This window comes from Apostichopus japonicus, chromosome 22 (assembly GCF_037975245.1).
Source record: "Apostichopus japonicus isolate 1M-3 chromosome 22, ASM3797524v1, whole genome shotgun sequence".
Classification (NCBI taxonomy): domain Eukaryota; kingdom Metazoa; phylum Echinodermata; class Holothuroidea; order Aspidochirotida; family Stichopodidae; genus Apostichopus; species Apostichopus japonicus.
Genome location: NC_092582.1, coordinates 16,895,574 through 16,921,464, shown reverse-complemented (window position 1 = coordinate 16,921,464; position 25,891 = coordinate 16,895,574). Strand labels below are relative to the sequence as shown.

At 36.4% G+C, this 25,891-nt stretch overlaps 2 protein-coding genes across 2 annotated transcripts in view; both read right to left on the bottom strand.

Annotated features, from left to right (window-relative positions):
- The window catches only part of LOC139963660 (serum paraoxonase/arylesterase 2-like), a 121,940-nt gene that overhangs the window by 48,675 nt on the left and 47,374 nt on the right, over positions 1-25,891 (bottom strand). The gene's annotated exons all lie outside the window — the stretch shown is intronic.
- Positions 914-2,317, bottom strand: LOC139963411 (uncharacterized). The gene is made up of 2 exons (XM_071964152.1): positions 2,021-2,317; positions 914-1,489 (listed from the first exon to the last, which is right to left on the bottom strand). The coding sequence occupies exons 1-2, from the start codon at positions 2,288-2,290 to the stop codon at positions 1,046-1,048; spliced, it is 714 nt and encodes a 237-aa protein (XP_071820253.1). The 5' UTR covers positions 2,291-2,317; the 3' UTR covers positions 914-1,045.

The following is a 25,891-nucleotide window of genomic DNA, read 5'->3' as shown; positions in this document are numbered from 1 at the left end:
ACGACAGAAGCTTTAGTTTCATTGTTGGTCTTGAAATAATAAATGTTTTTATCTTTTAAAAATCTTTGAACGTTTTTATTTAAAAATTCCCCACATCTGTCAGTATGAATTTGTAATGGCGTTCTGCCCGAGGAAAACATGGTTTTTATAGCGTTCAATACGGTAGGACCAGATTTATTTTTGATCGGTACTACCCATGCGTGCTTCGATAAGACATCGATGCACGTTAACAAAAATTTAAACCCCCGATGGTACCGCGAAAGAAAACTTAAATCAACCAAATCCATCTCCCATTGGTGATCCATTGCACTAACCAAAACTCTGTTTCTAGGGAAAAGTCTCCTTGAGCTTTTATGTAGCGTATACGTATTTTGTTTCTTCATCCAGTCAAGAATTGCCTTTCGGGTAAGCTGATGCACCCCTTCCTTTTTGACTTCTGAGTAAAGTTTGTTAACCCCTCCATAACTCGCAGGGTGTCGGGGGTCGTAATAATCTTGTGCAAGTAGTCCTCGTGGTTTGCATCCATGGTGGGGGGGAGGGACAAGGTTCTTTGTTATGAGAGGAGCGGACAGTGAATGATAAACTCTCGTCGATATCATTATCCTAAATGGCTAAACAAGGTGTTGGTACTATATCATTTGTAAGGGGGGGAAGGGGAATAATGGGGGGAACGGGGAACATGCAAGGGAGGGATGGGATGGTGTAGTTTAATATTCCTGACAAATAAAAATAAAATTACGGAGACTTGTAAGCCAAAAAACGACACACGAACAAACTTGTAACTGTCGTATATAGACTGTAATTGAGATTAAAAATTTAAAAACAAAAAAATGCTTAAGATAATATTTGTTTAGCTTTTACTTACAACACAATCATATTCATTTATTGTAACTAACATCTTAATTATGTATTGTTTACATTACACATTTTTACCCATTATTACTTATTCTTAACATTATTCTTCTTAACAAATCAACATTTTTACTTAATACCCAATGCACACAATAATAACTTATCCACAATTCCTTTGGTGGCATATTTATCTTCAATGCACGACATTCAACCAGATATTTGGTCTTAAAAATATGTTCAATGTCCAATTTCTTACGGAATCATCCAGGAACATAGCGAGGCGTTCATCGTCCGTGGCCATGAGACACCAGTCGTGCTCAATCTGACTCGGATGGTCCACACTACATCCGTAACACAAATCATTGCATTTTTGTTTTATGGTATGCCAAAGCTCTTGGCAAATCACATTCTTTGCTAAACGTTGCAACGTCTTTTCGTGTTCGGTTGTCGTTGTCTGGACCTCATCTACGACGATGCCTTGTTCAAACAGCCTCTTTGGTTGACATCTGGGGTTTCGTCTCTTGATGTGCCTAGACACTTTGGGTGCCTCTATATCCGGTTGTGGTACATTGACGATCGGGGTCTCCAGTTCTGCCTCCTCATCAGAATCCAGTACCCAGATCACTTCAGTTTCATCCTGAAACATAGTACCAACAACATATGAATACTAAATCCTGTTACAATCAGCAATCATCGCTGCGAGCTTTTCGTCAATGTCAGGCAAAATACTCTACAACCACATCCACTGCTCCCCCGTTATATTTATACCTTTCTTTGTCGGATAACATTTTCCAAACTCACTGTATCGTGTGTGTTCACGTAGACTGAAAAATGTCTTCCCCATCCAACGAGATAGGCCTATAATTTTGAAAGGTTTTTCAAGCGTGTTAGTTTCATTCTCAGGTTGTAAATGATGTTTTTCGTATACTGAACGTGAAGGCAAAGGGTTCTTTTCAACTTCCTTCAACGCATTACTAATATGCGTCATTAAAATTGTTAGTTCACCCCACTGTTTGACGGATAAAGTAAGCCCTGATTTTCCCGGTAGTAACGCATCACATCCATCCTTGCTATAAAATTGTCTTATGGTAACGTAAGCCTTGCCACGAAATGTATGTAACTGTACATGCGTATTGCCTTCCAGATGAAACAGAGCAGGTTTACTCACATGCGTTGGTTTGCAACCCGCTTCGTCGTAATCCTCTGTCAATGGCGATACCGTTGGTGGAGGTGACTGCGACGACCGCTTAGTAGGGCTCGGCCATTGTAGACGAATTTCCTCGTCTTGAGGTGTTGGTGGCGTTACACCTTTTCCCAATTTGGCCATTTTAATAATGTTCAAGTCCAAAGGCACTGCGTTTTGACGGCGCAGTCTCTTCAAGCCTTGACGCACAGAGTCATCGGTACAAAGTGTCGAAGTTTCGATTGAGGAAGCCATGATATAAATGTCGTCCAAATCAAGAATCCATAAAAATGACTAAGTCCAAACTTTAAGATAGTTGAAACAGCAAAAATGTTCTTCAAGTGCAAACTTTTGAGAAGTTTGAAGCAGCAAAAATATTCTAAGTCCGAACTTTCAGATAGTTGAACAGCAAAAATATTCTAAGTCCAAACTTTTGAGAGGTTTGAAGCAGCAAAAATATTCTAAGTCCGAACTTTTCAGATAGTTGAACAGCAAAAATATTCTAAGTCCGAACTTTCAGATAGTTGAACAGCAAAAATATTCTAAGTCCAAACTTTTGAGAGGTTTAAAGCAGCAAAAATATTCTAAGTCCAAAGATTTCAGATAGCTGAACAGCAAAAATATTCTAAGTCCAAAGAGTTGAGATTGGCTGAGGAACGATGTGAACAGTGAGATGCTTTGATGCAGAGTGATCTTATAAAGGGTTTTACAACACACCAATATCTCTGTTTTTATCTTAGGACAATGAAACGCCTGTAAGCCCTTTCCATCAAAAACATAAGGTTAAACACGTGGGTACCCTTATCCGCCCTTAATCATTGCTTTCATAATTAAGCTACGTCCGTTTGTCTCCTTATGACACAAATAAACCCGTATAGTGAAAAATACCCTCATCCCATCTTCAAAGTGATTATTGGGTTTTTTACAATAATCCGTCGCAATCATTTCTAAAGCTTTCTTTACTTCCGCTTCGCCATCATTCTTATCATCATACATAAGAGCACTCTACTTAAGCTCCTCATTAAGATACCTTTTCAATCATTAACACACCCCCCGCTGTTAATGCCAATCATATCAGAACTTGTTGCCAACGTGTCATGTTTCTCTCTCAAAACTTTGGAAAAGGAGGGCGCACTTAAGCCTAAAACTTTGTTAATAGAGGGCGTTCTGTCATATGACATCATACAATTTATTTTAATAAAACATAATGATAATAATAATAATAACAAATATCAAAATCATATATCAAAATCATATATCAAAATTCATAAAAAAAATCATAAAAAAATTCATAAAATATTTCATGAAAAATATCATAAAAATATTAATAACAATATTAATATTAATATAATCCCTTAACAATAGAGTGTCCTTCACCATCGTTACTACTACTAGTATGTGCTGTAGGTCTTGAGATGTATTACTGTCTTCCTAAGATAGTTGAACCTTGTGTTGATTGCATATTTCCAATCAAGAGAATAATTCTATCTATCAACATTAAATATTTTTTATATATATATATATATATATATATACCGGTATATATATATATATATATATGTATGTATATATATATATATATATATATATATATATATATATATATATATACATATATATATATATATATATATATATATACATATCTAACATTTCAATCCCGTCATTGTTTGTCCCAATTTTAAACTCATATGAAATTTTCAAGAATTTCCTCTCTCTGTCTCTTTCATATTACCAGGCTCAAGTTGGAGAACTGCGCGAATGAATAACAATATTCACTTCTAATTCTTAAAGGCCATTTATCAACTACAACGAAATGCTGAATTGAACAAAACCGCCGCTAATTACATTTGCTTCTGTGCATGAGAAGAGGATATACTCGCAATGTATTGGAGTTGAAATGATGTTATAAATGGTCAACATTTTCATACGTTTAGGCTGACTAGAGTGGCCATAACAACTTCCTTCCATGGTACTCTTCTTGTTATTTTATTTCTAAAATGTAGCATGATCATCCTCTCCCTCCCCACCCACAAATTTGGATGAATTCAACCATCATCTAATTCCAACTTATCCTATCCTTAAACGTGTTTGATGTAAGACTTTGCTCAGATGAAATCATTCGGGAAAGAAGCAAAATAAAGTTTTTCTTTAATTGAAAACGGTCTGTATTTCGTTTCGTCGTATTATGTGATTTCCTTTATATATCTTATACACACTTGAAAATGGGAACTAAAACACAATGATGTTGACCAAATAGGTCTTAAATCCCTTGTGAGCCGCCTAACATGGGTCAGAACTGCCATATTGCTGGCCACTGATCAGACCTTATTTTCATGGGCATGACCTTATGAGTCTGATTAACACTGACCCCGTCTTATGTATGGGTAAAATATGACCCAATAATCTTCAAATTATGTCATGTATTCATTCCATTTTACATATAAAAGTATAACTAATATAACAGGGAAAGGGGAGAAAATGGGTAAGATGTTAGGATCTCATATAAAATACATCTACAAATACAAAAGTTAATACATAAAACGATATAACAAAATAACCAACTACAACAAACCCTTTTAAGTGCTCGGATTGAATGCTTACAGCACAACAGTATATGACAGAGTTTCTGTAGACTTGTGTTCTGTATTTTGGCAAGTTGTTGGGATTTCTTAGATTTCTATTCGATTTGTGCAGGAGACTTTTCAGTTCAGCATACAAAGGGTGAATCTGATAACTGTTAATATTAACTATGAGACCTGTCCCTCTGTTGTATAATCAAGTTAATTGAAACTGCCACATCAATAAGGAAATGCTGCTTTAAAGGTAAAGGTCATTCCATATCAAATCACCAAATTTTGGAGTATGTTGTAATTGGACATCTTTGAAAAATTCCAAAATTTATTGTATGATTGGAACACTATTAAATAGGCATATTCTGAAAAAAATCAGTTGCATTGCTTCACAATTGGCCGATTTATCACACTTTGAAATTCCGCAATTTGTCGCCACCGCAGCATTTTGGCATTTTCTTGACTTATGAGGTCTCATTTCTCAGCAATTAAACATCCTACTACCTTCATATTACATATGCCTATAGAGTCTATCCCATAAAACAGGAATTTTAAAAAAATAGGCTACAAAAATATGTGTGGAGTTAGGTTAACTTAGAGGTGGGCTCGCTCGTAAATTCCTCGTAAATTTGTGTCCACCCGATTCAAAAATAATATAAATACTACACTCTACCGGTTCGTCGCTGTTGTCTCGTAATTTCCCGTATTTACGGCTAATAAGCAATAAACGGGTTTGGTTACATTTGAAAGCATGTTTGGTCTCTAAAAGAAAGTAATAGAGCCTTCCAAATCTCCTGGTCCATTGTCAGGAGATCAAACACACTGATCAACAGCTCAGGTTCTTGTAATTTATGCCAGGCCGAGAAACTAGCAATAATAGATCATTCTAGCCCTAATCTCTTGAACAAAAGATCAGAAATCCTCGCAAGCTGCAGACACCAACCAAAACACCCCCAAAATAAAGTCGAAACTAAGATGAAAGAGCGATAGCTTTTTAGTACACCTCCTGACGATTGCTAGTAAGCATGAAACTCTGAGTAGAGGTTTGTTGCAAAAATCAAAATTTACATTACGCTCTTCTTCATAACGTGGAATTGAGCACTCTATCGTGTTCTACTAAATATATATAGTCTCAGATTCCATATTTGAAAGCACCCTAAATAAATTTGATATATATATGTATTGGTAGTACCATTACTGATATATAAAAATAATATTACCATTCCCCTAAACAATTTTGGTTTGTAGGCATATGGCTGTAACGACACAGAGCTGATTTGAGAGCGTAATACGAGTTACCGAGAGACCAAGTTTTTAACTTTTTTTCACTGCAGCAGATAATTTCCTGCCATTACATATTATGCTTCTAGTCAAAGTAAAGAGTATATCAATAGTTGAAAGAATTAGAAATGTACCTAGTATATAGATATAAAGAGCCATTGAAAACTGTAATGCGAGTTACCAGTAATGCGAGTTACCTCTGTAATGCGAGTTACCATATATTATTCCAATCTAACAAAGCACACTTGCAGTACTACTGATCAACAAAGCAATAGAGCCCAATATATACTTTTATAAGGTGTGCACAGTAGGTACTTCCTGTACCCAGAATGCACTGCAACCTCCGTTACATCACATGTGACCCTTAGGACAGTTTCAACAGACATTGATGATTTTAACACCTGACCTTTGTGGAATCACGGACCTCCCATGTTGCATTCAACTGTGACATCATCAAATGAGTAAAGTAAGAACATCCTTTCTCCATTTTAACATTAACATTTTTTCATGGGATATTAATTGCTTAATACAATATTTAGGACAAATTGTGAGAGCTTAGGCTATATTAGTCTGTAGCCTATCACATAGTAATCTAGTATGTTCTTGGATGGGCAAATATTGTAAATCATGGCCATTATAATGTGCCTTACATCCTGATGGAAATAATTCTTGATATGAAACTGATGTTGCCAAGGGTTTGGGCACCTCGGAATTAGTGGGGATGGGCAGAGGGGGGGGGGGCTGAAGGGGATTTTGCAGAAGGGAAGATTGGGGCCACGGGGGGGGAGGGACGGTGTTGCGGAGGCTTGGTCAGTTGGGATAGATTGTTGTGGTTTACCAAGTCAAATGTGTGTTCCCAAATATCATGATGTGCAAAACCCTTCCCCAATATGAGTGGCTTAAGTCACTACAATGTGAAAATCAACCTTTACTCCAAAGCATTTCAAATACCCAAATTACACAAAATAGAGCAGGCCACCGGATTTCACAGGAACGATCGATAAACTGGAAATGGCCGAACCACATGGATGACAACACTTTCTATCGTTGAAGCCAGATGATAAAGAAGTTGGGAGTGTCTTTGATTGCTAATAGTCGTTGCCATATCAAGTTTGCATGAAAATTCTAATTTGATACAAAACACCATTCATTCAAGGTTATCTAGAATGGCCTACCATCATGCCCTCATTCTGCATGATGATACATCTATTGTGTTATTGTTGATAATGTTATTATACTGATAGAATTAGGGACGAGGATTGTTTTATTAGTTTCATGCTTTTCCTAAGAACCCTAAGTACAATTTTTCGAAGTTCCAATCACAAATCAACATGCCAAAGAAACTTTTATTGTAATTCACTATAAGCTTTGAACCTGTTTAACTTTCAGTACATGTTTTGAGACATTAAAATGGAAGCGGAGAGCTACCAGTTTTGCTTGGATTAGCTTGATTGGAAATTTGGATTGATAATTCAAGAATGGACATTGCAAACTTGTTAATCAACAATTGTTCAGTTGAATTTTCTGGTTCAATCAGCTTCGATTATTATTGATATAATTGTCAGGATGGATAAAGTTTTTGCTAATTGTTGTTAAAAGTTTTGTAAAGTGTTTTACAGTTTCTAAGAATTTCTAAGAGTTCCAAGTGTTTAAAAAATGACTTTGAAGCATATCTTTTTCAAAGAATTTGATCAATAAAGAGCAAAATCGATGACTGGACAAAGTGTAATGCGAGTTACCGTAATGCGAGTTACCAGACTTTCCCCCCTCTATACCACATTTGAAGTTGTTTCATATTTTCTACTGCTGATATATAAACATCAGTGGGGTAGATATCTTGTACATGTATGCAATTGAAAACATCACTCTTTGTTTGAGCACGGTGCCATTTTGTACCGGTGTCAATTTTTCAGGTGTCCTTTTTCCGTAATGCGAGTTACCGATATTTGGAAGCGCACCATACATTAAGGCGAACATAATTATAGTTCTTGATAATTTCATTTTGTAGTTATGAATTTTTGATATAACACCACAGAAAATTGAGGAATTACACTTACCCATATTCAAGCCACAGCACTTGGATTATAAAAACAGGAAAAAGTGTAATGCGAGTTACCATGGAATCGCCCATATATATATATATATATATATATATATATATATATACATATATATATATATATATACATATATATATATATATATATATATATATAGCTATGAGTGTTTAGCTATATTTGTCCGCGTACAAAGCGGGAGGCCCGGGTTCGAATCCCGGTGGAGGCTGGAAGTTTTTCACTGTTCTGGATTTTCCTTCTCATTACGTTTCATTTATATATATTCATTTGCCTTTGTCGTTTACCTCCATTCCATTAACATAAAGTCTGTTCAAGGTATCTCTTCCGAGATCCGGCTTTAGGAATCACAAATGATTTTCAAGTTGGTTAGCATCATGTTTGATCTCTAGAGTAAGGCAAAATATGTCACTAAAAACAGAACTAGTATTGTTCGATACAGGTGTCAGACGCTTACAGTGAAATTACGACCTTCCTTACCAGTTTTGAACCTCTAGACATACAATCAGCGTCCATGGCCTAGTTGGTTAGGGTGTCCGCGTACAAAGCCAGAGGCCCGGGTTCGAATCCCGGTGGAGATTGGAAGTTTTTTTCACTGTTTTGGATTTTCCTTCTCATTACGTTTCATTTATATATATATATATATATTTATATATATATATACATCTATATATATTTATATAATTCATATAATAATATTTATTTTTTTTAATGTTCATACAGACCCACTTTCCTATAGGACAGTGTTACCGTTTTAATTGCGAGCAAAAAACAACAGAAACTGTGATTAGAGGATTATGCGAGGCACGTGATCTGGTAAGCTAAAATGCCGTTAATCTCAGACCCATTTATGAGTGTTGTTAACAGGATAGTCCATACAAAAGGTGGCTGATGAAAGTGTATTATATTTCTTAGAATCCTGGTACAGTACAATTCAATCTCTAGAGTCCGTTTGCGACATTTGAACCTGAACTTGAAACATCTCGTTAACCAGCCCAAGAAAAAAGCGGAATGTTTTTTTTTTCTCTTTTAGGCTGGACTATCTTTTTAACATCCTCATTAAACAAATATTCTGATGGCTGGAAAGATTGCATTGCAACTATGCTGTTATATGTCTTCATGTTTCAGTCAAAATCACATTCATATGGCGATGATTGATGAATTCTTATCAATTTGGTGACAGTTTGTGAATGCATATTGCACGAGCAAGTGTCAATGATGTAATTTTGCAATTAAGATGTAGATCATAGTTGAAATCTTTCCCAAAAGAAGAATATAATAATACCAATACTTCTACCAAAAATCAAAATCTATCAGACCTTCAATGAGGTGATTTTATTTGGTAGGTTTAGAACATAAAGCTTTTGACTAACATCACCCCCTGATGACAATATTTCACAGACCCATCAGTATACTGTGATCCTCTGCATGGAGCAAATTAGGGTTTAACATCAAGTCAAGATGTTACTCTCCCACTGAGAAGTCGAATAAGAGATAAAGATCTTGATATTGAGTTTTCAAAATACCAATGTTAAATATGCTTGTGTGTGTTCTTACCTTTATATGATAATAGTTCTCCATGTCGATATATACTATATGATTTATCTCATAAACTGTATTGTCATGTTCACATTCATAAATACATAACATTTGCAACTTTCCGTACATTTTACAGTTTTGAAGGGGAAGAGGAGGCAACAAATAGAAGTAGGACCCTCCATGCGTTCTTCTCATCAACTTTCTCTTACGTCTTTCCTCTAATACATAGTCACAACGAGTAGTTGATCCTTTCATACTTACCTTGAAATAATATTATACTATTATCTACTCTTAACGCTGATCAAATTGGTCATCAATTAACGTCAAGAAACAACTAATTCGTATTAATATTTTGTCTAAGTATTTTAAAGTAAATCATCATGGTTTCCTATTTTAACCCACTGTCAAGAACGTTTTATCCCATAGTCTTTTCCCCGTTCAACTTCGAAGCAATTTGTATTTTGGTGGTAAAATACTGCAGGTCAGAAGTGGCTTACTTTTAGGTTAATATGTTATTACGAATTAAGGAAAACGTCATATGGTATTTACATTACCGCTTCTATAATGCTAAAAGGGGCAAATGATTTAGTGACAGGACCCCATATGAATGGAAGCTTAAGTAGTGAGCCAGGTGCCAATTTGACCCTCATGCTGATTGTGGGCATTAAGCGTGCCACAGTTTGGTATAAATGAACGCACTTTTCAATCTGCAATTATTGGTGTGTTTTCTTTATTGTTATCAACATATTTGTATCAAACTCAAATAATAAAGTCATTTAGAATAAAGGTTGGTTACTTGCCTAACGCTCGATTATTTAAATTTACCATAATTTCGAATTAATAATAATAATTTATTTCATAAAGCGTAAAATCCACAAAGTGCTCTAAAGCGCTATGTAACAGGAAATAAATATATGACACAAAACATGTAGTAAAACTGCAGAATAAAATACAATATAGATGAGTATGAAGAATAACTTGATTGAACGATACCGGTGAGGCTTTGCAGAACTTGCCTTCTGCAAAATTAAGCTATCATGCTAAAATAATCATTGTCTAGCAGCCTTTGGACATTTTTCAACTGAAAGAAGGTGTATTTTCATCATGGAAGATAACATTACTTTATTTTTTTCTGTGAGACACAACATACTTTATAAATACAAAATATACTGCACTATTACAATTTCAAATTCAAAGAGATTTTATACCATAACGGTTATCCCAGCAGGATTTTGGAAGAGTGTGTAAACAAATTCCTCAATAAGAAACTTAGTTCTGACGTGGATAATCAGGATAAGGATGATGACAGTAAGTACATGATTACCATTCCATTCATAGGTCACCCTTCACTAAATTTCAAGAGATCCTTAACTAAACATTTTCGAGGCATTAACAAGAAGTGTATTATAGTTTTCAAAACGTTTAAAGTTGGTGATTACTTTTCTTTGAAAGTTAAGACCCCCATGACCCTTAAAGCCAATGTCATCTATTCATTTGAAGGTTCCTGTGATAAGAACCAAACTTACATCGGTAAGACTAAAAGACATCTGGCTACAAGGGTCAAAGAGCACTTACCTAACAAATCTGCAATCTATGAGCATATCACTCACTGTATAGACTGCCAAACAGCTAACATCACCAACTTTAGTGTCATAGACAGCGGCTATACAGACTTTGAAGTTAAAATTAAGGAGGCACTGTACATCAAGAAACTCAAACCCGTTTTAAACAATCAACTATTTCAACATGGATCGTCTTATATACTCAACTTATTTTAGAACCTCCTATATCTTTGAACATGGATAGTCAACATTAATACTACAACTTTCGTGTGCACTACACATAAGTGACTATATTGTTATCTATTTCCTGACGAGGAAGATGGGAAATCTTCGAAAACGTTTGAATATACACTACTATGACTTTCATCAACTGTTTCGTTTTATTTTGCTCGTTTATATGGTTCTACAATTTCATATACGGTAAGTAGTTTTACTTTTGTTTTTGTAAGAATCGTTTTCACTTTTTCCTGTGACACTTTGAACATGGTAAATATGTTTCGTATTAAATATATTTTCTCATCAGGGATACGATTCCCAAGACTGGTGTACTATGTTAGTTTTATCGATGACACAGTTATCCCGACACTACTATAGAAATAGAAATCCGGACATAGATAATAGACCATTTGCTACATTTCTGCAGCTCGATGACCTTATCTGTCCAACATACAATGCGCCGGTGAGTTGGCTGACTTTCTTCACAATCCAATCAAAATTCAGGTATACCGTATTATCATTGAGGCCCACATCCCTATAACAAAGATTCAGATGTTCACTTCCAGTTGCAAAAGGGATCAATACAGAGCAGTAGAGCAAGTACATAATATAGTATACCTATTTGCTGTTATCGTAGTTATCGTATAGGTATACTATATTATATATATATATATATTATATATAATAATAATAAAAATAATTGCAATGACAATGGCAATAACAATAGCGATACTCGTAGCGATATAGCAATAGCAATAACAAGTGTCCTTTTAATGAGAATGTCAAAATTGAAAAAATGTCCGGACGTGTTCTTTGTTATATGATGATATAATTGATTGAGGGGGTAGGGTGTGGGGGGGACTTTTACACCACTTCCTCTCAAACTCATAAAATGATGCATAGTAGCAATAGGCACAACATTGTAATTGTCAATTTGTTTTCTTACCGAACATCCCAAGGTTCTTATGAGGTCCTCTCAATCATATAACTCATCCATTTCCTTCATTTTCTATTACAGGTATATGTAAGTACGACAGCTAGCTTTCAAACGCTTTTCTGTTTTGCTATATTTGCTATTGAAAAGAAATGTGAGTTTTGAGGTACAATACCATCCCGCTTGTGCGAAGTTAGTTGTATTATGAAGGACGAATGTTTTGTGACAGCATGGCAGAAGCAACACATGACACATTTGTGGAAGAATGTTCATGCGAGGAATGCTTGAACTAGAATTGAGAGGTGTGAAGTCACACAGTGCATACATAATTGCTATTGTTGCGTGGCTTTCAAGTTCGACGAGGGAAGCAAGAACAAGTGTGAATAGAAGCTGAGAGTGCTGAGAACAACGCGTGTGAGCTTTCATTGTACAATATACGATTCTGAAATGTCCATGCTTGAACTTGAGAACAAAACTCGATCGACGTGGAGAGGATGGACGAATCACTTAACGACGTTCGTATAAACGTGATGATTGGAGGACAATTTAGTATTTCGTTCGCGTTATCAACACGCATCATATTTCATTAACAGTAATATACGTACAGAAGAGAGAAATGGAAATTTAGTACATGACGACATCAGCATATAATATAACAAAAGAACAGATTATAAATTATATTAAAATGAGCTAAGCTTCTTTAAAAAGAACGGGGTTCAATATGCCGTCTGATAGACGGAGAGGATGAATGATTTGTACAACACTGTCACAGTCTGTTACCCTGTCTAGTAATTTTGTTTTTCGATGATATATTTAGCCTTCTTCCATCCGTATTACAGGGGACGCTCTCCAGCCGACTACGCATGTCCAAAGGCAACTTCGCATGGGTATTAGGTGACAGCATGTACTTGCATAACTCAATTTCTGCACCTTAGGTGGCCTATTGCATTTCATCATGCATGGAGAGTGTCCCCTATTGTTAGTCTTGTACAGCGTTTGATACTCTTACCAGTGAGTTGTTATGGAACAACTCCCTGCTCTTACAATATAGTGATATTCTTGAGCTTTATGTATATGTGCGTTGGATTGGTTCAGGAGTTGTGGGGAAAAGTATATGGTCCGAGACAGCAGTGAATAAAGAACAGACAGACATTTTACCTGTTCACTTAATCTTAATTTGTACTTGTTGTGTTATATATCTATAGGACCCCCGTCACTATAGGAACGTTTAAACTAGAGGGGTATTAAATGTTATGTTAGTCACACACACACACATGTGACAGCTTACACATGAGGTAAGTGTAAAGAACATGAAAGGATGCATATTGTCCTTGTTCCATTTGTCCTGTTATGATCCTGCACAGCAATGGTGATTCAGTGACAAGTCATTGCAGGGAGATGAAGCCGAGGAACAGGGCATACGTGCCCCCTCGGTGTTGTGAAAATCTAATTCCATTAATAGTTCGTACCCATTTTGACAGCTGATTTACACAGAAATTACAGTAACTACTGTAAATATTAACACTTTGTACCACAGTAAAAACTGGATTGTGCTAACAATTCTGCTAAATCGGTAGCATGTGCTATGAGGATTACAGTTAGAACTGAGGATATGTGTAATTCCAACAAATTTGTTGGAATTACAAATATCCTCAGTTCTTACTGTAAACGTAATAGCACATGCTACCGATTTATCAGATTTGTCAGCACGATCCAGTATTTACTGTGGTACAAAACTTTAGATTTACAGTAGTTACTGTAATCTCGCTGTGTGAATCGGCTGGATACCATCAAGACGTTCCGAAATGTTGCTAAGGTCAGTATTACTTACAAAGTTCCTAAAGTCATCCCTCCTCTCATCCTTCCTTAGAACTTTCTTTGAGGCTTTTCCCGAACATCAATATTACTTTTACCACTTTGAAACGCTTCTATCAGTGTGAATGACCACCGGGGTTCCTATTCAGGAACTTTACAAAAATTGGGTTATGCTTATCGGACATTAAATTATCGAAGATATCTACATATAATTCATCAATATTTGGAAGTATAGTTCTGGGGAAGTATAATAACGCAATCGACAGTGCAAGGCATCGACACAAATCAATTAGTCTACGACCATTGTTATTCACGTATTTGTCCATGTTACATCTTGCCGTAGAAATCCCCCCCCCCAACAAAATAACCCCCATCAAACTGGATTTGTTGATATTACACATATCCCCAGTTCTTACTGTAATCCTAATTGCACGTGCTGCCGATTTATAGCACGTTCCAGTTTTTATTGTGGTACAAAACTGTACGATTTATGGAAGTTACTGTGTTCTCTGTGAGTATCGGGGGATTTTGAAGCTAAAAGAACCCCTTTTTTCATTTTTTTTTAGTTAATCATTATTAATTTAAAGAAAGTGCTAGTTTGTTGCAATTTTTTTTTAAAGATGAATGAAAACTGTAAGATTAATTCGAACGTTCTACGTTGTTGCAAAAATTCAATAAAAACGGTTCTTTTGTTGAAAACAAAAAATACTGGAATTTTTGACCGAAATTTTGTACACAAACCCCTGTTTGGAGCCTCAAGTTCCAACCGCCCTGATTCCACCGCCCAGAAAGTTTGGTGACATAAATTAGTGTAATTGTTTTTGCATTGCTTTCCCTGTTAAATGATTTGTTTGACTAATTAATTGAATTACTAATTGAGCTAACATTGAAGCTACATATAAGACGCTCACAACGTTACATATCCAATGGATTCAAATAGCCTCCTAACAATAGGAACATTGTTTACAAGCCGGTCAGAGGCTGCAGACACTTTTCGGGTGTATATGGCAAAAATGAAAGAATCTCTGTCCATTCAATATATTTAGGTGCAGATTGAATGATGGAATATAATGTGACCTAAGCCGTGGATAGGAAATAAGTGGACGAATACATTTCATCCCAAAAGTTCTTTCACCAGTATCGTGCTTAAAACTTTGTATACTAGTGAAAGTACTTTTGGGATGAAATGTATTCGTCCACGTATTTCAAGGACAGACTTTAAGATTGGAAAAAAATGAGAATACAGACGCAACTCTGAAACCAACGCGGAGCGGGTAACTCAACTGCACGTGAAAGATATGTCTTTCCCATGTGATACAGAACCCTCAAATATTGCACACTATGTTGTTTTATTTCATTTTGTATGTCTAAAAGTATTCGGTATAGTCTTCTTTGTCTTACCATAATAATAATACACTTTGGTAAATGTTAAGTTAGTTGTTTGAAGGTGAAGCAATGGTTTGAGCAATCACCTTACATTAACCAACTTTAATTAAATATTTGAGTTAGTATTAATTTGGCCAAATAGTGTGTAAATTCCTATTGTTTTTTTGTATGAGAAGACTGTATTATCTCTATCTCAATCGATGCCTATTGATTACTTGGAATCGGTTGGTGCGTTCTTCTTAATTATATACAGGGAGAAATATTTAGAAAATGTATGCTCCCTATTTTACCATATATTCGGTCCTTTGGCAACTATTAAAGGAACTGAAGGGATTAGATTTATATAGCTTGTTATATTAACGCACATATATCTTGGTGTCAAGCATATAGGACTAATACGTTTGACATAAAAGGGATTTTAGCGAACAGCGAGTGTATGAGACGTGACCGAACAAAGTGAAACGTACTGGTAGGTAAAGGTAACATATACTCCTATACTATTTCACAACAAGGTAAGCGAGATTGTCTCTTCAATTCTATATGCCACGTCATCCGTTCCTGCAGTTCATAACGCGTGCAGTATGTTGAAACGTGACAACTTTCTTAAGATTGCATCGTGTAACGTAATTAAGTGCCAGTTCGTTCATCAATAATCCTAAAATAACCGCTGAATAACTGAAACCCATTTCACCTGTTCAAACAGCCGATTCACACAGAGATTACAGTAACTACTGTAAATTTAAGGTTTTAGACCACAGTAAATACTGGGTCGTGCTGACAAATCTGATATATCGGTAGCATGTGCTATTAAGTTTACAGTAAGAACTGAGGATATTTGTAATTCCAACAAATCCCAAACAACTGGATTTGTTGGAATTACACATATCCTCAGTTCTAACTGTAATCCTAATGGCGCATGCTACCGATTTATAGCACGATCCACTTTTTACTGTGGTACAAACTGTAAGATTTACAGTAGTAACTGTGTTCTCTATGTGTATCGGGTGGTTCAAATGGGAATACTATATATAAATAGCTGCTAATTATAACGTTATATGTATAGTATATACTTTAAAGATAATGTATGCATATGCACGGCCACAGTATCATTATATCAACAAGTCTAACGTGATTTCGTTCAGAACATATATGGGCATACTGTCGTTCATTACAAAAGAATGAGAAATATCGTTATAAAAATTATATTAAAAATGATTACCTCCATCCCTAATTTCTATGCCTATGCAATATTATTTCATTTTGCTGTGCTATTAGAGAAATGTTTTGCGAGACTCATCTCGTAGTAAACTAAAATTGGAATTCATGCTGTTTGTCAGAAATGATTTTACAAATAATGTTCCTACATTTCTATTTACCCTTCTTCAAGACTTAAGGTGTTTCGTCTTCCTCGAGTTACTGGATTGTTATGGTTTCAAAGTGTTTCATGGTCAAGAAACAATTATTTCGGCTATTATGTTGGCCAGTCTCTTGTTTGGGAATTACTTACAGTAAATAACGATAAAATGTTAATGTGACATTTACCATGCATCCTGGCAATGATCAAACTTAAAGCCTGACAAATGCCAAATATCCAACGAAGCTTGTTGAATAATGGGCAAACAGGGTAAACCAAATTAAAACCATAGCTGTACAACCATCTGACTGCATACAGGCAAAAGATGATTAACCAGACTTAAACCAGTCGATGTCATTGGGTGGTAATATGGAGGCCCCTGTCTGCCTCCTCCCCCTCGTAAAACACTGTTGTTATACTACCATTTCAACCTAAATGTCCCATCATGAAAGTATTATCCTGAAAGGGTTATACTTAATCCATGGTCTCATAAATAACTGCGTCTGGCATCCCGGTGAAATTTGAATGATTCAATTCCAGGTATCTCTGAAGTTAAACTGTTCCCAGACTGTAGATGAGTATACATCTGAAGTGAACTTGAAGCAAACAACTGTAATGTCATTGTTGAACCACAGTTGTTTGTCAGTTGTTTCCAACGTTTCTAGCTAGCTGTTATGATTTTGCAAAATGAGTACCAACATGCATGTATACCATACGGTAGTATGTCATATATTCGCTAATATTTGTGTTTTTATTCCAGTTGACAAATACATTTACTGTCCAATGCTTTCACTCAAATATTTTAAGCCGCCTACCGTGAATATTACATTAGACTTGTGTCACCGTAGTTATAGGCAACCAAGTTTCGTCAATGCCAGGAATGGATATAAAGTTAACAAAATAAAATCGATACCACGACTAGGCCTACACTCGACGGAAGTGCTAAATCGGTTATCTATCATTGTATCAACAAACAGATTGCTAGGCATTAAATGTGTTTTTTATAGTTTTATTTAGCTCATAATTCTTTAAAAAGAAGCAAAAAATAATATTTTATGAAATAAAAAATCTCCAAATATCGACATCCAACGTACAAACATTGACATTAACATTCAAAATACTGCCTACTTAAAACCATCTTCCCCAAGTGGATTATTTGTTTTCGTTTCCGTTTATATCCGCAATGTATCCTCCAAGGAAGTATAAGAGGCAAAAATATATTTATAAATAGAGATGACACATAACATAGTTCAGATGGCAGTCACGAGAGAGATACAAGACCAAAACAAAAGGGACAAAAATGACATATACAAAAGTATAAGATTACAGATAGAAGTTTTGAAACTGTGGCACCAGCACTACAGTAAGCGGAAGCAATTGATGTGACAAATAATAACGAGGTTTCTATTATCTTAGCACAAAACGGAGTTAAAATGGAAATAATAACTTTCAAACTTCGATTGAAGAATATCATGCATCTAAATCGAACTGGATATTATCCTTTTTGTAGATTGGCTTAAGAAGCCCTTAAAGTCCAACTTGTAGGAACAATACTTGTTATGATTTCAATTACTTGTTATACTCCTCTCATCCTTCCTTAGAACCTTCTTTGAGGCTTTTCACCGAACATCAATATTTACTTTGACTACTTCAAACGCTCCTATCAGTGTGAATGACCACCGGGGTTCCTATTCAGGAACTTTACAAAAAATTGGTTATACTTATCGGACATTAAATTATCGAAGATATCTCCACAGAATTCATCAATATTTGGAAGTAAGTCCGGGGAGGTATAATAACGCAATCGACAGTGCAAGGCATCGACACAAATCAATTAGTCTACGACCATTGTTATTCACGCATTTGTCCATGTTGCATCTTACCGTAGAAATTCCAAGTTTTTCAAGCTCATCTCTAGAATTTAACTCACTGTCGTTTGTATCTAAGCCAGCTATTTCAGAAATATCATCTTCAAAGCCTATGAAGTCATTCAGGTGTCCAGTTCTTGAATTGAAGTCCCCTACAATACAGATTGAGGCATTGAATTGAACGCAATCGCTTGTGAGATCATCGAAGATACTCAAGTCATGGCATTGAGAACCCTCATGAGGAAAGTACGTAGCCCTAAGTAGTAGGTCTTTACCAAAGACAGTGTGGTCAAACTTTCTTTATCCATATAGTTGTGTTTGAGCAAATTTCTGAGATAACTTGATACGTTCCACCCAATGAGTGTGAAATAAGCAACGCGATGCCATGAATACCCCCGAAGTGGCCTCTTCCAGGGAATTGTTTTTTTGCACAAATAACTGTATAACCTGGGAATGTTTCATCATCTTTTACAGCTGTCTTAGTTTCTGACAAGCAAATAATATCCTTGTCCTTTATATACTGCTTCATAATGTTATTTTCAATTTGTCGCTTATTTCATAGACATTAGTGGGGTGTTAGCTCAGTGGTTAACGCCGGTGCCTTCCAATCATAATGTCCCCGGTTCGAGTTACTCCAAGATTAATGTATGTCGTCCAGTTACAGAGTTGTTGACAATTGACACTTCATAATCATGCATGGACGTTAAATATGAATATAAGAGACTGACTTCGGTCAGCTTGCGGCTTTGATAAGCCAATGTGGCTTCTTCGCGAGTTCCTGCTTGCAGGAGGATCTAAAATACATACAATACATACATACATACATTAAGTCAACATATCGAGATGCTAGAACTAGAGCTAGGTTGATAGGGATGATTATGCTCAACAGAAATCGTATTAGTTTCGTATTGAGTTGTGGTCTCTGGGTCACTCTCGTGCTAATTAGCCGGTGCCGTACGTCCTGGCTCATAATGTCATATACAACTGGATGTCCTGCACCGTTTCACCATCCCATCCCAGCTTAGGGATATCATCAATCGAGTTCAACACAACCTTTGCATCGCCCCCATCTCAGTTTATCCATAATACAGACAATTTTCCCATCGATTGTCCAAACATTTTGAATATCCTTGTCAACCTTCATCATCTTCACAACCTTTCCTCTAAGTCTAGTTTGGTCATCATTGATGTAATCACTCTTGTACTCACTCTTAGCTTTCAAGTTCATCTTTCGCCTTCATAATAGTTTTTGAAAAACCTCACATGGCGGGAAGGGGCCCTTTGACATTTCCAGGAAGACGGTGGCAAATAACAAATATAATTTCTCTCAATTTCAACACCAACTTCATTAGACAGGTTAATTACTTTCTCCTCCAAGTCTTTCTTGTTCACTTTCATTCAGACCAAAGATAACATAGTCGAAATATTGGTATACTAACTCAAATTTCGACCGAGAGAGAGATAATGGAGAATAAAGTCGAAATATGAAAGAGAAAGTATAGAAATTCGAGGAAAATAGTGCCAGGGAATATGCCAATATCCTTACCTGGGAGATCGTTGAATGTATGGGGGTCTTCTATTGGGTAAGACACCAAAATCCTGTCGGGTTTCTCTCCGCCTACTCAATTGCACGCAACTCCATATATTGATACGCTTCTATGCCACTGTGGGGGTTGTTACTGGATACTTGTACAGTTTAGAACCCTTCCGTTTCCCATTGAACGGAGTTACTGCTATCTTTGTGTAACGTAACCACGTTTATAGGTATTAAGTATGTGGCAAATAAAGTTCACCACTCTTTCTTTGACCCGCTCTACATTTAGGAAGATCCAGATCACCGTTCTAGACTGTCAATACAATTATTTTATAATTGGGGAAGTTAGTGTCATTACTTCAGTTTAACAAAAGAAGAAGAATAACATATGTACTTTGATTCAATTATGACAATGAAAAAACTATTAAATAGCAGGGGTTGATGTCAGTACAAATCACCAAAGAGATGCCATTTAGTTTTAAAGTTAATTTAAAGGGCAGCAATACATAACTTCTTAAAGGAGGCATGAGAACTTCGGTAATCATCGTGTCAGTACCACCGTGTGAATGCGTATTATTAGCTTTGCCTAATTGGCAATGACTTGTGTGAGAGCGTCTCACGCAAGTGTTATGGTTGTACAGAGTGCACCCCTGGTGCTTTTAAATCTGACAATTTTCACATAATTACCACTTTCAGAGGCAAGCCAAGTTGTATTTCTATAAATGGATATGTACTAAGTGAGAGATAAGACCACTTTAATGGTACGCGTGATGTGACAAGAGTTGTTATTGTTTGGTTGTCGCGTTACGTAAAGAAGGATAAATCATTTCGTTTACACATTTTTAAAGAAAGAAAATTGTAAAAACACTTTTTCGAATTTAATTTACTTGTGGGTTAGTTGACGTAGTGTTTTTGAGTTTTTTAAAACTTAATTAAGAAGTGTAATTAATTTAATGAAATACTGACAGGCTTGTATAAGGAAGGCGCATCGTCTTCTTAATTTCCCAATAGTTATGTACAGCGACACATCCATAGCTTTGTAAAAGAAAAGTAGGCATACTCTCTTAAAATGATAGACTGAATTTTTCAGTTTGAAGTGCGATTTAAATTGTTTTCAGTGTATTGGACTGAGTTTAGACTAAAAATCACTCAATATATTATGAAGAATCCGTTGCACTGATCAAATCTGTGTTTACACTGACCGTAGTAGCCAGTCATATTGTTCAATTTTGTCACGGGATCGCATCGATGTCAGTCTTTCTATTCCACTGAAATGACGTCGAAACGTTCTCGATATTTGTATTATTACAATACCTGAGTGGCGAACATGACCGGTACCGCGCACTAGCGCATTGAATGCGGCCATGTAGATAACGCGGAAACGCGGAAATCGATAAACCGAGTTCGGTAATCGAGATACCGGGTTCGATATCAACGTTTTCCGCGGTTTCTGCGTTGTCGACCTTGCTATATAGCAAGGTCGAAAACGTGGAAACCGCGGAAAACGAGAGGAATTTGTCAAGGGATGGTGACGAAGTTTTTTGGGCGGATTTCAGCCTATATGCGCCAGGAAGTGTTGCGGGTTCAAAGCTATTTCACCGTAAATGTTGGTCGAAAACGCCGAAATCTGAAAGTTTACAACGGATGAGTACATTATTTTGTCAAGGGAGAGTGAGGAAGTTTTTGAGCGCAATTCAGCCAATATGCGCCAGGAGGGGTGGGGAAAGGCTAAGGCTTTTTTATCACTAAATGCCGGTCGAAAACGCGGAACTGTTTTTTACAATGGCGAAACTAGAGGACTTTGTCCAGGGAGGGATAAGAGTTTTCGGCGCATTTCAGTCAATATACCCTAGGAAGGTAAGGGGTTGTAGGCCTCTTTTTTTATTTACTAAATGCAGGTCGAAAACGCGGAAATGTTTTAAACAAGGCGGAACTAGAGGAGTTTGATAAGGAAGGGAAAAGAAGTATTTTTGGCCGGCGCATTTCAGCCAATATGCGCCAGCAAAGGTGTGGGGAGGTGGGTTGAGTTTTTTTTCATTAAATGCAGGTCGAAAATGCGGAAATGTTTTCAACAAGGTGGAACTAGAGTAGTTTGCTAAGGAAGGGAATAGACGACAGAATACCCACTGAAGCCTTGGCTGATGACCCCCAGCGCAATCACACGCCGAAATATCATATAACAGGTATGTACGAATAAGGTTAATTGGAAACCAGTTATTTCATCCTGATAAGCGGGCGGGTCATCATTTATGGCCTGGGAGATTAAGGGAGGGGGGGGGGGTTGACGAAGTTGTAATCATGAAAATAGTTAATTTATATTCCAAAGGAGCAGCAGTGGCACTTTTCGTTCTAGAAAGTGGCACTTTTTTATATTTTTAAAAAAATTGGGGCAGATGCCCCGCCCCACCCCCTCTAGTTCCTACACCCTGATATTACAGTCAGTCCCCAGCTGTGCGAAAAGTGCTTTCTTTTCTTGTAGAATACGCACGGGATTTCTTGACGTCACTACTCATTAAGATTTAATTAGGTAAAACTTACCATTTTCGAAGGACAATTTCTCAGTCATTAATCAATGTATGGGTCTGGTAATAGTTGAATTTGACGAAGAAAGGGTGTTTAATCCAATCGTGATTGACAAAAGACACAAAAAAGGAATGGAAAGGGAATTTCGGCCGTATTTTTCGAACGTAAATTAACCACTTTCGAACTGTTTAGAAGAATGTTTTTTTTTTGGAGGGGGGGCATGATATCATCATTTCCAATTTTGAAAACTATAGTATATTCGCTAAAAAAACTCCTTTACAACGAATAAGTATCTATTTCTCTTCAAATCATCATGTAACGAAGTCAAGTTCACAACAAATATATACGCACACGAATTAAAGTGGTGACTGTCCCGTTCCACGTTGGTACATATTGCTCGAAATGCTATATAACTAAGCGTGATAAAACTAATGGAACTGAGTTGGTTACATCGAATGACAGGAGGAACTACTCATGGCAGTGAATGACTTTTCTGTGTGGGTAGGGGGCATAAGGACGCCTGCAGATCATGAAATACTCACTGTCAACAAATGCAAGCAATGCCATATCGTAACAATCGCTACTTCTAGTACCCAGTACTACTGTAGCTGTACAATCAGACACTCAACACTGGTTTGCATTTATCACCAGCAGTACTTTTATTTAGAGACTCTCATAAAGATGGACCCATCCTGGTGCTCTACCAAGTACAAGCCCTGCCACTTCAAAGAGTACAATCCCTGCCAGTGCCCCTTTAAATTCACCCTCCTGAAATTGTATATGGGGTTGCTATAGTTATCAGCCTATGGAGCCTTGATGGTATCTACACAGGGGACTTTGTACTGGGTATATTTTCAAGCATAACTAGTTTTATGGAAACATGCAGATTATACAACAGGCAATTTAATATGACACCTGAGAGGGCATTTTGGCTTAAAAATGGCCACACAAAGCTCTAGTTCACCTACTGAAAAGACAGTGGTTGCCACTCTGACACCAAGATGTGATCAGGTTTGTGGGACTTTTGATTAGATAACTTCTTTTATAAGAATGACAACACATTTTTTTGGTCTCTTTATTCCTCGTTCATATTACATGAAACTTTTTAGACTATAGAGACTTGAGGTAAAGCAGTAGCGTCCAGGCAGGAAAATGTGGTCGAACAGTTAAAAAGCACATGAATACAATAATATATCATCCTATATTTGATATAAGAAACAATTTATATATGCTCCCAGCAAAAAAAAGTACCCTAGTCTTACAGCGGTAAACTATGGTTAAATTGGGGTAAAACATGGTAAATTTGCCACAGTAGCCTTATAGAATAAAAGTATGGTACATACTTATTTTAACAAAAACTGTACATACAATATGCTGTAAACCTGTTCAACCTTTATATTGTTGTCATGCTTGTTTTGACTGCAGCATATTGACCAAATCTGGTGCATATAAAATAGTATGCCATAACATACATACGACATCATGTCATACAGTATGAGTTGCTTTGTTGTATGTTTCAACTAGGCCAATTATGATACAATCCACTAATGGGTGAAATGTAAGGTAATTTGTGGTGTAATGATGATAATTAAGACAAGTAGTAAAACTATTGTACAATTGGGATACAACTCTGGTAAATTTAGGGTAAAACTGTGGTACAATTAAGGTAAAACCATGGTACAATTAGGGGAAAACTAATTTGTATTATGATTATTATTATTATAACATTTCGGTGTCAGAAAAGATGCAACTTTACTATCGAACACAAAGTGTTGCTTTAAAAGTGAATAACATTCCAATTCCGCGATTTATCGCTCATCTAACTGAAGTTAAGTCTCGAGAAATACCTGCATATTTACATAATTCGTCTTCTGTATAGGTCTTTCTTCATTTTCTTGTTTTCTTGCACTTTCAATCTTGTGAAAACAACACTAAAGACTAAAGACAAATAAAATAGTTAAACAGAATTCTTTCGTAATTTCACCCGAGGGCCCGAATAATGATTTAATTTATTAACTTATTTGTGTATGCAGACCTCACTACTTAAACCACAACAGCTTCATTCAAGACGAAGAAATGGTAAACTTAAGGATCAAATGAGATCCTACTTGCTTTATGAAAATATGAAAAGACACCCACGTAGTATAGATAGAATAACATATTGATTGAAAGTTGTTTGTCTAATTTCTTGAGCACTATTTCCTGAGGTGAACGACTCTCTCTCTTAAATGAAAAGCAGTCACGGGTCAGTAATACATTTCCTAAATAAATTACCTAGATGAGCTAAGATTTCGATCGATCTAAGATTTTGAAGAATATTCGATATAGTTAGTTATTAGAAATTCCCCTTTCCGCGACCATATATATCGAAGCCCAGACATGTAGGTCGTATTTAAATTAGATCCACCTCCCCCTCCCTCTGGAACCGCCGGATACTACACAAACTACAAATATTTTTATACCCACAAACTCGTTCACGTTCACACTTGATCGCCCGCTCAGGATCCAATTGCTGGCGGGCGATCCATGCATATGAAGTTACGTTATTCATTGGGCCCCTGCACATGTGCACCTATGCACCTAGCATATTATGAATTCCGTACAGAGTGCGTCCGCATAACGGCAGAGGCTGGTGCATTATCAACAGGTGCAGTATTAAAGGAACAGTCCCAGCCACACTATTGTACAACGGATACTTTGTTTTGTAGGATCAGTTCTATGGGCGACGTCAAAAGTACTATGGCTTAGTACGATAATAGTAACGATAGTGAGAGAGGGACTCATGGGGTACGATGCCAAATTGTTTGATAAACTTGAAAAGTGTCCATTTCCGAAAGTAAATTGGGCTCGTTTTTGTTAATGAATAAGTTCGAGTTTTCCCTTTTATTCTTTTGAAAAGTTCCTTTCCGTGTGCTTCAGGGATTAAACTGTGTCCTTTTGTTGACAGAAAACAACTCTCTCGTTGACGAAAAGCTTGTACTGTAACGTGCAGTAAGGGGCTACACGCGTTGACGGTAATACTGAAAGCCAACATTTTGGAGCTACACTTATGACATGTGCCATTCCGAGATTGTGAGTAGCTTCTGCATGACTTACTAGGAAATCTTCCGAAAATGGTGGTAATGAGTTAAGTTAACAATTAATAGACTAATAACCAATTACTTGAGAAGAAAACAAATTTGAAGATACATCTAAT

Excerpts from the sequence above, each read along its gene's own strand:
- LOC139963411 (XM_071964152.1), bottom strand. The coding sequence starts at position 2,290 with ATGGCTTCCTCAATCGAAACTTCGACACTTTGTACCGATGACTCTGTG. Across the intron at positions 1,490-2,020 it reads CGGGTTGCAAACCAACGCAT|GATGAAACTGAAGTGATCTG; the intron begins GTGAGTAAACCT and ends ACTATGTTTCAG.